The sequence below is a fragment of the Camelina sativa genome, chromosome 12, assembly GCF_000633955.1.
Source record: "Camelina sativa cultivar DH55 chromosome 12, Cs, whole genome shotgun sequence".
NCBI classification, from domain to species: Eukaryota; Viridiplantae; Streptophyta; class Magnoliopsida; order Brassicales; family Brassicaceae; genus Camelina; species Camelina sativa.
The window spans coordinates 11683896-11696051 of NC_025696.1; the positions used below are offsets into that span (position 1 = coordinate 11683896).

Consider the following 12156-nt stretch of genomic DNA (forward strand, 5'->3'; position numbering starts at 1 on the left):
AAAAAAAAAAAAAAAAAACGGGAAGGGTTGTTTCAATTCCCCATTTTTAGAATAGTGCCAAATTAGTTTATTAGCCATTGTGTTATCCATTGAGAGATATGTTTGATAAATAGAATTCCTATCAGCCTGATCAATGTGAGTCTTTACCATCGATGAATTCCAGGTCCGATAATGTTCCACTGAAGATATAAAATTATGCAGAGATAAGGATGATTCTGGATTCACTGTCCTGATAGGCCTAGGTGGATCAGATGGAATAAAATTATCTCTGTTAAGGCATATTGTTGATCCATCTCCAACTATATATCTTGTTCCTTTCTTTAAAACTTCAACACCGCGAAGGATAGAGGACCATCCATATGACTGATAAGCTCTTGTGTTTGCTTCGAGGATAGATTCGTTATTGTAATATCGAGCTTTCATCACTCGTGCAAATAATGAATGAGGGAAATTGATTAATCGCCATGCTAATTTGGCCAAAAGAGCATCATTGAATTTTTCCAAATCTTTAAATCCTAACCCTCCTTCCTTTTTAGAATATTGTAATTTTTTCCATGCTATCCATGGTATTCCCCTAGCATGAGTAGACTTCTCCCACCAGAATCGCATCAATACAGCTTCTATTTCAGAAATAATAGAAAGAGAAATTTTGAAACAAGACATAGCATATACTGGCAATGATAAAGCAACAGATTTGATTAAAATTTCTTTCCCAGCTTGTGATAAATATTTAGCACTCCAAGTATATGTTCTGCTTTTAACTCGCTCTATTATGTATTCAATCATTTCAACTTTTTTCCTACTAAACTGCTCTGGTAACCCTAAGTATTTTCCTTTCCCACCATGATTTGGAATTCCTAAGAGTTGTTTCAGTCTGTTTTGTGTGCTTCCATAAACTCTTGATCCAAAAGTGATCAAAGATTTTGATGCGCTTATTTTTTGGCCAGAATAATATTCGTAAACCTCAAAGACTTCTTTCAGAGCTTGGCAGTTACGATAATTAGCTTGGCAAAAGAATAAGGAATCATCCGCAAATTGTAAATGTGTTATGGCAGGGACACCATTACCAATACGTATACCACATATATCACCAGCAACAACCCTTGACTGAAAAAGATAACTTAATACATCAGCACAAAGTATGAAAAGGTAAGGTGACAAGGGATCTCCTTGACGTATTCCCCGCTGTGGAATGATGGATCCTCTTGGTGATCCATTAATCAGGACTGAATAACGAACAGATTTAATGATAGCCATAATCCAGCTGATCCATTTATCATTGAATCCAAAAAGTCTCATAGTGGTCTCCAAAAAATTCCATTCTATCCGATCATATGCTTTAGTGACGTCTGTTTTAATTGCCATATAAGATTTAGAGACTCTTTTTCTAACCTTAAGGGAGTGCATTACTTCATGAACAATCAATACATTGTCCGTTATTTGTCTTCCCGGTATAAAAGCGGCTTGTGCATCAGAGACAATGGCATCAAGGTGTGTTTTTAAACGCGTCACTAAACACTTTGAGATGATTTTGTATATGACATTACCAAGGGCTATTGGACGATAATCAGAAAGTGTAGTCGGATGATCGATCTTCGGTATCATACATATATTTGTATGATTTATCTCTGGTTTCATCTCAGAAGTTTCAAAAGAGCTGTACTTCATTGATGACATCTCGACCTACAATGTCCCAACAATTTTTGTAGAAACGGGCTGTAACACCATCAGGACCTGGTGCCTTGTCATCACCAATTTGACATATTCCCTTGTAGATTTCTTCATCACTAAACCGCCGTGATAAGTCCTCATTAATGAGTGGTGTAACCTTTGGAATAAAATCTGCAAATTCCATAACAGGAACCTGACGTCCCTTTGAAGTGTATATGTCCGTGAAAAACACTTGTGCATGATCACCAACTTCATCATCGCCTCTGTATCTTTTCTCATTTGCATCTAAAATTGAGACTATCCTGTTCCTAGCATATCTTGTTTTTGTGCACGCATGGAAATAACAGGTATTTCTATCGCCTTCTGCCATCCATTGATTACTGCTCTTTTGCTTCCAATAGACTTCTTCATCCTTATAAGCTTTTGCTAATTGATCTTGAAGTGTGGGGATTTTCATTCTCTTTGTTCGTATTACACTGGACATAGCTCTGTTTAGACCATCTTGAAGTCCATTTATCCGCTTAGCCGCATTTAGTTTGGACACATGTTTGAGTCGAGACATTGATCTTCGACAACTTCGTATTCTGTCTATAATTGACCACAGTCTTCTGTTGTTAATGTTCCAACCATCTGTTACCACTTTTTTAAAGTTTGGTTCGTCAAGAAGACGTTTATCGAACAGGAACGGTTTTGTGTTAATAACATCCGTACGAGCCACTCTGACTAAAACTGGTTTGTGGTCAGAGCCCGCAAAATCCAAAAATTCTGCTTCAGAGTTAGGGAATGACGCAGACCATTCAGAATTTATCATGGCCCGATCTAGACAGCACTAATAAAAATGAGACTTTTGGTTTTGAATATACAAACAAACAAAAATAAAAAGTAAAGAAAAATCTTTAATGCTAATTAACAAAAAGCCCATTAAAAGCCTATATTAGGCGGCTGCTAACTTGAAAAGGTATGAAATGAAGAGACGCGAGAGAGAAACTGCAAAACTTGAACAAAGATAGCCGAAGAAGTTTATATAAACAACTCTCTCGCACACTCACATGTTCACGCTTCTGAGTTTATAAAGAACCATTTCGTGTGGTTTTGTTGCGTCGCGTGGCCTAGAGGTAAACCATTATTTTACCACTTTTTTTCGATTTAACATTAGACTAATTAAGTTCTTTTACATATGATAATTTCTAGGTCTTGATAATTCTGAATCCACGTTTAATTAGATTCAGGTTTGGTTTTTTGATTATTTTCGATTTGTTTTCTGTAGTTTTCGAAAAAAATTATCCTAGTATTCTCTCTTATTTAATCAAATAATAGAGGTTTGATCCGTTTTTCCTCGGTTTATGGATTTGAAAATCTTCTCTATTTAGACGACACTAGGTTTTGATAAATCTAGGGTAAATATGTTTGTTTTCGAAGGTGGATTAACTTTAATGTGATGAGATTGATTTTTTATATTATTTTGAATTGAAACCCTATTCGAGTCACTTGATACTTAGGTTTTTACCATGTTCTGCTTTGGTCTTAAAATCAGTTCCATAATTCAATTTTTAGTTTTGGTGTTTCTGTATTAACTTCGTTTCAGATCAAAACAACAATTAGATAGGGCCAGTGTGAAACCTAGAATGTTTTGTAGATTAGGAATGTAATTATAATCTTCATTTATTGTTTTTGTTAGTAGACTTTATATATCTTCTGATTATGACATGACAATATGAAACTTATCACAATGTTATGTTTTTTTGATGCGTTTAATCTTATGTAGAAGGATGAATCATCAGAACCAAGACACCATCAACTCGCCTCCTCCTGCTGGTAATGATGGCTTGGCGAAGAGAAAAAGAGGTCGTCCGCGCACGAAAGAAACCTCAACTCCAAAACCTAACACTGATTTGGTGGGAAAGGAGGTTTCTGGTGTGGTGGAAGGAACCTTTGAGGCAGGCTATCTCCTGAACGTTAAGGTTAAAGACAGTGACATCAAACTCAGAGGTCTTGTGTTCATACCGGACAGAGTCATACCGGTTACTCCAGAAAACGACGTGGCTCCTCTTGTTAAAATGTATGTAAGAGAAGAGATCAAGAATAAGCAAACTGATGAACCTCTTCCTGTTGATCAACCAATGAAGGAAGCTGCTGTCGTCACTACTGACGCGGAGATTAATGAATATGCTCAAGCTTTGACATTAATGCAACAAATGAGCAATGGCGCGGTTCAAGCTAAAGAAGCAACGCCTGAGAAAGATGAAGTGATGGAAGAAGCCGCTAATAGGTTAGTGGAGTTCTTTTCAAATCCAGTGAGGAACAGTGTGAATGCTCAAGCACGGAGTCCTGTCGTGGTTCAGAAAGGTGAGGCTCGTGGATTCAATCTTATGGAGGAACCGGTTTCTCAAGGAGAGAAAGTGCCAGAGGAGCTTCAGCTAGAGCTTGGAAACAAGACAACAACAATGATAGCAAACTTGTTTGGAGGAGAGAAGAAGACGGATGATATCAACATGGATGAAGAAGGTACTCCATCAGTGCAGTAGTTATTAAAACTCTCTCTATTCGGTTGTTTATGTGTATCAACAGACCACATTATACTCTGTTGTCTTTTCTTTCAGTTCTTATCTTGCAGACTTGAGTGTTGTCTATTGTAACACAGTTTGTTATTCTGGTTAGGCAAACATTTATTACTCTAGCCCTCTTCTTCTATATATGTGTCCGAAATCTCAACCAACCAACCGAGAGGTATTTAGTATGATTAGTATAATTTCTATATCATAGCATCATAATTAACATTAAATTTAGTTAGTAAATGCGATAATCAAATTATAAACCGATACGGCAATAAATACGAATATGTGTCGTGACCGTTCAAATTAACGTAGGCCGTAACAATCTATCAGTTAAAGAAAGTTGTTTTATGCTTTTCTGACTTTTGTCGGTCACGACCGTTTAACTGTGAAACCAGAGTTTGCGTATCTACTAGAATTCAAATTACAGTACCCAATGCACAATAACTCATCTGAGCTTTTCTTTTTTCTTTGCTTGGGTATTACAGATTGAACCTAAAGATTTGATCTTTCTCTGTTACTACTATATATTTCTTGCTGCAAACTGTGGGATTCCAGGTTTCTTGTTTTACTCAGATCTGACTCTTTTGGGGTTTTAGTTTGAAGAATGGATTTGCATTTGAAGAACTTATTTGGTAGGTTTCAGGATCAATTCGGGTCAGGTCCGGGTCTAGGACCTGGATCCGGGGTTTGTCTTATGAAAGTTGAAGGTATATCTTCCAATATTGTTCAATCAATATTTAGAGCTTCAGCTTGTTTATTCAGAAGTGAGCCATGGAAGAGGCTCAGACCAGGTCATTTGTTTGGTGTTCGGGTAGGGAAAGACTCAGATTGGTCAGGAAAGAGACAGCCTTTCCAGTGTGTTCAGTTCATAGGAGGGGACGGTGGTGATATAGCGATGTATATGTATAGGTCCATGAGCTATGCACTGAAAATGACTGATGATTCATGGGAAATGGCTAGAGTTCCTAATGTTGAGGTTTTGAGGGTTACTTATGAGCTTGAATCATTGATGTTTCCTTCTAACAAGAGGATGATTAAGTCTTTGTCTTTAGAGGTTTCTGGAACTGATCGGTTTCCGGTCATTGATGTTGCGCGGTGCACGACCTCTGGTGAGCTAAAGTTTAGAAGCCCGACACTCGAAGAGCTTAGGCTTGTGTTTGCAGTAATGAAAGCTCTTTCTTTGGTTCATCCTTTGCTGCTTGAAGAGGAGATGCAAGTCAGGGGATTGCCAAGGATGATAAAGTTTTCGCCTTTTATTGAGACTGTTGATGTTCAGTGGCCACCAGAGATGTTCAAGGGCCATGATTTTGTTGCTGTTACAGTTTCACATCCTCCTGGACAATCATATGAACAGAAGTCCAAGAAAGCTGTGTTGGCACACGAAGATGAAGCGTTGGACTTAGTTTCAGGAATGGCCAATTTGCGCGTTGGTAATAATGGTGCAGAAGCAGGTTTAAGCCGGTGCACAATGTGTGAGAAAGCTGTTTATAGAGATGAGTGTGTTTGTTGTAGCCATTGCCGTGCAACCATCTACTGTGATTCAGACTGCGAGAAACGTCACTGGCGAGAAATGCACCGGAGTGTTTGTAGTCTCTATGAAGCTATGATGAGTAGAGAAGAAGAGCTCAAGCTAAAGATCTTCACTTTCTCGTGTTATGCTGAAAACACATGTGAATGGCTTGGATCTTTAGGCATCCATAAAAAGGGAATGTGGAGAAGACAATGCAGTTGCTATTCTCACCAACCTTTTGGACTCTTACACTGTTTCTCCTCAGATGCACAATCTGAATCATGGGGAGGGCTAGAGGAAGGAGACTCTCCACAAGATTTACCTATTCAGAGTCTGAACAACGGGCGTTCACCAGGTCTAATACTCATGTCAGATTGGTCAGATTACTATGATTTACGGTGTCTACCACGGTCAAGCCCGGTTGCTGACATTCTCTGTTACCCTTTAACCCTTTACCACATATTAACATCAGTAAGCACCCATTCAAAGAATCTGTTGCTGAAAGGGAAAGAAGTAACTGTCCATTACTTAGGTCCAGAACGAGAACTTGACTGGATCAAAGCCTTTGCAGAGATCAATCACTTGCTTAATGGTTTAGGAACCGTGCAGATCATAATGATCGGACCTGAAGTTCCACCTGACTTATCTGGTACAATAGCAACAACGTCAACGACAAACAGCAGAGTTAAGGTGAGCTTTGTGAGAGGTTTGTACCAAGAAGAGGTAACATACCTGACTTCACCGGATATCATTGTAGCTTTGAACTGTGACCTTGATGGGTACTCGAGCTGGGGAGGAGCGGTTGAGACAATGAACAATATGGGAAACCCTGGTTTCTTCACTGATAAGACAGAAGAAGCTTGTGGAAACACAAAGGCAGTTTTGCGTAATGCAGGGCTGAATATATCTCATCCTGTTGCTCCTAACCCTTTCCGCTCACCTGTGAGGACTTGCGCAAAGTCCAGCAATCTTCCCTGTTACAGCAACGGCTTCATTCTTGGGGTGAATACATAAAAGACTTGTCTTAATGTTGTAATAACCGTTCGAATTAAAGACAACTTAGCCATTATAGTGGCAATAGTGTTCACTTCTGTACAAAAATCTCATACAATGTGGGATTTTAACCAATCATCCTACTTTGCTTGGAGGGCTAATTGTTTCTTTTTAGACTTTTTGCTTTTCACTTTTGGAGTAAATACAATACGACTTTCGTTAATTATACATTTGGCATCTACATCATCATTTGGAATCTTTGATACTATTGCCTTTGCACCTTTCGAATCTCCTGCAGCTACTAGAACCTGATACATCCTGTGGAACCACAAATAACCAAGAAATCATTATACATCTCTCTCACCGGAAGACAACTTTCTACTAAGCAAAAAGCCAAGTTCAAAATCATTGTTTTGAATGTAGGAGATTAAAGAGCGCTTGCCTTAAATAGTTGAGGACATTGTAAGGAAGTTCTGAAAATTGGTACTCTTTCCATACCAGTAGAGCGCTCTGCTTATCTTTGGCATTGACACAAGCATGTAGAAGAAAATCTAGACATTTTCTTGATGGACATAACTCAAGCTCTTCCTTCATAAAGCTCACCAAGTCCAGTCCTAGCTTCACATCACTAGACTCTGTTTCCGCTATTGACCTAAACACCTGATTTCAACAATAAGATGCCAAGAGTTCAGAAAATAATACACATCAGAAGTTTCCAAGATTTCGTTGAGTCTACATATGAGAAATCTCGAGGTTATAATAAATCAGTTGACATGTAAACTTTGTGAAAACGTATGAGAAAAATGGAATCGGACCTCTTCAAACCAATATTCCACAGCGACGTCATCCTTAGACAAGTGGTTTTTGGTCTGCTCTAGCAAATCAAGAATAGAGCTACAAAAAAGAGGTTGAATAAATCACAGGATAATTAACAACGATAGGGTGTGAACTAAGCAAAGAACGCGTAAAATCCACTGTACCTTGTTTTATTGTTGCGAACAGAAAACACGATCGTTTTGAAGAAACCATCAATCCAAAATTTGCAATCACGCAGCTCATGAGTGAGTTGAACCAACGTACTCAACTCTGCGTTTGAATCAGAGTTATCCTACAGGAAAAATCATTTGAGATCATTGCAATACGTTATGGTATCTCTAAGTCACTATTAGTCGGCTAATTAATGAGAAAAACTATATGACTAAAGTACAAACTTTAAACTTACTATAAGAGATATAATAGCTTTTGGCTCTACGGTGCAGCCAGATATCTTCATTTCTTCATAAATACTTAAAGCATCTGTTATATTTCCATTTGTTGCCAGAGCAGATATAAGCACACTTTTCAGCTCATTGCGATCCTTAGTCGGAACTCCCCGGTCCATGAGTACCTAAAGTAAAAAAAAAGCTTGAGCTCTTAACACTTTAGGTACTCATGTAAGCATGCGTATCATGCATCATGAATAAAATTATTCTAACAGATGCTTTAAGCATGAGTACCTAAAGTAAAAACAAGTAAGCATGCGTATCATGCATCATGAATAAAATTATTCTAGAACTTTTAAAAGAACATATAATACGCATGCTTACTTGTTTTGCCTTCTCAAACTGTCCGCATGATGCATATGCTTTAATAAGGGACATGTAAACGTGCTTATTAGCTTCAAGTCCTGCTTGCTTCATCTCCTCATAATACTTAAAAATAGCAAAAACAAAAAAAAACACAGATTATGTATGTATATCATCTCCTCATGAAATTTCTCTCATACTCTAGCATTTTTAAGTATGTATCGACTGACAACACAACAAGAGAGATAGTGTCATTAGGTACCCAGTTTCAAGATTAGAAGAAGAAGAAGAAGAAGAAGAAGAAGAAGAAGAAGAAGAAGAAGAAGAAGAAAAGACTTGGACGAGGTAAAATATCAGTAGAATACAGGTTGATTACCTCCGCAATAGCCTCCTCCTCGTCGCAATAGTTTATTAGATAGCTAAAAGTCATGGAATCAGGTTTAACATCAGCTTCTCTCATTTCCTTGAGGACCTTTAAGGCACTGCTCACTTTTTTCTTCAAAACCATACAAAAATGTCAGTAAAAACGACATCGGTCTTAAGCTATACCAAAGACACAGAGATGAAACTATCCATCGGTCTAAAATCTGCAAATAATTTCAGAGATATGGTCTTAAGCTATACCAATTGTTTGTCAACAGCTACTTGCCTATGCGATACACATTTATGCTACAGTATAAATTTAGACGAGATATGTTTCTTTGCATGTTCAACAATCTTATTATCATGCATATTTCAATATTAGTGATTAAAGGAAAATTAAAAAGAGAGCTTAAGATATTACCTCCCGGAAATATCCTGCCAGTATAGGATTGTACATGCTAGAGTTCGGTGCCAAATTAAAATTCTTCAAACTACCAAGCATATTATATGCACCTTCAAACTGCACGGAATCAATAGGTTGAGAGCAAATTGTTCACGACGGAAAGGAACTTAAGCTGATAGAAGACGAAATACGTTACATCTTTTATTCGTATGCACAAGTGTATCGATCTCCTGAAAGTCTCACTATTTGGCTTCACATTCTTGTTGCTCATTATTGAATAGATTCTTTGCACCTGAAACAGAAAATAGTATGATCAAACACAACTCTGGGTTAACATGAGTATGAGAAAGACGATGTTGGTGATATATCAAGAGCATGTCAATGACCAGTTAGCTGTTTTATTGGATGTAGAACATATAGTGAAGTCAATCAACAAAAAAAGGTCCGTACCAAATTAAACTCAAGAATCTGCTCAATGGCCTGTAACAAAGAGTGCAGGATGTTTGCCGATATTACCAGACCTACTTCACACATATTTTCAACTATATCAAGAGCAGTGACCACCTACAACACAAAGGAATTATCATGAGTCGAAAAGCCAGGAGAGTAACGGAAATGAAAGTTGAAAATGATAGAAGCGTACAAATACCTCATTTGAGCCACAAAGATAACTAACAAGATTCTCATACGACGTAGATGACGGCACGACATCTAGTTCTTCATGCAACTTGTTAAACTTGAAAATGGCATCCTCTACCTTTAGTCACCAAAATACGTAAGAACATGGACGGTTAGGACCCATAGGCTATCTTAAAAAGAAGCTTTAACAACTTAACGCTACTTAGGAGATGTAAGTGACTTCAATCTTAGTTTCTGTAAATGGAGTCTGCTACCATTTCCAAACAATAACAATGATAAGTTAATTAGTTACTTACTTTAGTTTGTAGATTGAAAAATGGCATAAGAGTCAGAACATGAAAGCATGTTAAGACCTCACATCATGTAAACATTTTGGGAGACACTAATCGATATATCATTTATCATTGGGAGAAAGAACAATTGCCAATGTATATGTGTTCTACACTAAGTTAAGAAATTAAGATTGAAGATCTTAATGGATCAAGGATTGACAGAAAACTTGGAGTTAAAGTGATTTAACACTCTAGTTATATCTACTTCAATACCCAAAAAGATCTAGGACAAGACTTGGGTACAAGAAACATTGTCAATGAACAAAAATCACCATGCTAATCAGATGCAAAAGAAGAAAACAAGGAAAATACCAGAGTTACCAACTGCCTCAATAAATTTGCAAGCACTATATATAACAAGTCCTCACCGTTAAATTTGGGATGCAAGTTGCATAGTTGGATATGAGATTTGAAACTGTCTCCACTCCATCTGAACATATCAAGAAACCATGTTACAATGCTATAAAATGAGTCATCAGTAAAAAAAACTTAGTTTGCATCATATATGAATCGGTCTCTGCAACTATATAATGAAGTATTCATCCGCCTTTAAAATTCCATAATACCAATACGATAAACAGCACCATGTTATTTCGATTGATTTATATCCCACCTTTACCACAGTCTCTTAGGTCCCAAAGTAGCTTCACTGCAACAGACTCCGACACCAATTTTCCAAGGTATCCAAATATGCTTTTCAATGACTCTGGTGAAGATACTTTTGTTATGTCGACAATCTCTAACAGCTTCTGAAGATTCTCCTTACTGTCTTTCTCACAAAGTGCCACCAAATAATATTCTGTTTAAAGACCAAAAGGTTGCTTTTTGAGAGTTGGAGCAAATTAAAAACTCAGAATTCTAAATGAATATAATGATACATGTACAGTGTGTGGCATACCTTGCAAGGTTGATAAACTTAGCCCACTATCATCAACTGTATTGCAAAGTTTGTAGATCTTCTCTTCATCTCCCACTTGGATCCAAAGAAGCATTTCATAGTAGACAAGTCTCCCACGAGACTCAGGACTTGCCTCCTTAATAAACTCCTTAAGTATCATAAACTCCTCCACCATTTCCATATCAACCAAGTACTTAAAAAAGGGTCCATAAGCTCCTTCTCTGATAGCGAATCCAAGTTGTTTCATTTCTTTAAGATGTTCAATAGCTTTCCCAATCTGATCAAGAGCATACTCCGCATCATTGCTTCTCCTCGCTTGTGATATGCAAAGTTTAGTCACTGCATTGTATTCTTTCTCACCCGCTTCTTTCCCCATTTTATTCAACACAGCAACCATAGTCTCAGTACCTAGCTTCCGAACACATCCCTTGGCAAGCCTCTCCATAATCTCTGACTGTTTCTTCTGGTAATTCTCTGTCTGCATCCTACCACGTGAAGCAAGTTTTGGCCTTTGAGACGAACAAATGGTCCTAGACAGTAAACTAGAGCTTTCCAACGCGTTCTTCGAACCATTCCTTTCTTGAAGAAGACTAAAATCACTAAATCTAACTGAAAACAAATCATCACATTACACACTGCCTCAAAAGGAAGTACCAAATGAAGTGTACAAACACACATACCATCTAAAGCAGAAGAGACCTGACCAGCAAGTGCCGGTTCAGCAAGATCTACAAACAAGAACCAAAATTGGAAAAAAAATCAATTTTTGAAATTAGATTCTACCATCCCACTCCATCCCACTAACAGAGAGACGTAAAAGAAGGTACCTTGAATAGTATTTGACGAATCGTCGGAAGACTTAAGCGTTGAGAGAATCTCCGGCATAAAACTCGTTGACACTGTTCCAACAAAACAGAAGGGTTTCAACAAGAAAGTCTCAATTTTTATGAAATGGGCCAATCAGATACAAGCAAGAGACGTATTTTACCTAATCCAGTTTCTGGAATTGGTGAATCTACGGGTTTGGGTTTAGCAGACTTGGTGGAGTTTCTCATCGCAAGGCGGAACACAGCGTTTAAGCTTTTCTTCGCCTTTAAAACCATTATCTCTCTCTCTCTTCACATTTACAAAAATCGAATCAAGACCTAGAAATCGAACTCACACTCTCGTATCAAAGGGTTTAAGATGATGAGATCGGAGAAGGTGAATCATAAACCCGGCGATAAA

At 37.7% G+C, this 12156-nt stretch overlaps 3 protein-coding genes across 3 annotated transcripts; 2 read left to right on the forward strand and 1 right to left on the reverse strand.

Moving 5' to 3' along the window:
- On the forward strand, positions 2666-4343 carry LOC104731337. Its single transcript, XM_010450672.2, has 2 exons — positions 2666-2786; positions 3437-4343. The coding sequence occupies exon 2, from the start codon at positions 3441-3443 to the stop codon at positions 4194-4196; it is 756 nt and encodes a 251-aa protein (XP_010448974.1). The 5' UTR covers positions 2666-2786; positions 3437-3440; the 3' UTR covers positions 4197-4343.
- LOC104731339 (zinc finger MYND domain-containing protein 15-like) lies at positions 4565-6762 on the forward strand. The gene has a single exon (XM_010450674.2). It carries the CDS (start codon positions 4831-4833, stop codon positions 6748-6750), a length of 1920 nt encoding a protein of 639 aa, XP_010448976.1. The 5' UTR covers positions 4565-4830; the 3' UTR covers positions 6751-6762.
- LOC104731338 (pentatricopeptide repeat-containing protein At4g21880, mitochondrial-like) lies at positions 6783-12156 on the reverse strand. Its single transcript, XM_010450673.1, has 17 exons — positions 11918-12156; positions 11757-11828; positions 11610-11657; positions 10930-11538; positions 10645-10830; positions 10400-10461; positions 9710-9817; positions 9511-9624; positions 9257-9352; positions 9079-9177; positions 8671-8790; positions 8316-8420; positions 7952-8116; positions 7710-7837; positions 7545-7623; positions 7172-7389; positions 6783-7047 (listed from the first exon to the last, which is right to left on the reverse strand). The coding sequence occupies exons 1-17, from the start codon at positions 12030-12032 to the stop codon at positions 6870-6872; spliced, it is 2502 nt and encodes an 833-aa protein (XP_010448975.1). The 5' UTR covers positions 12033-12156; the 3' UTR covers positions 6783-6869.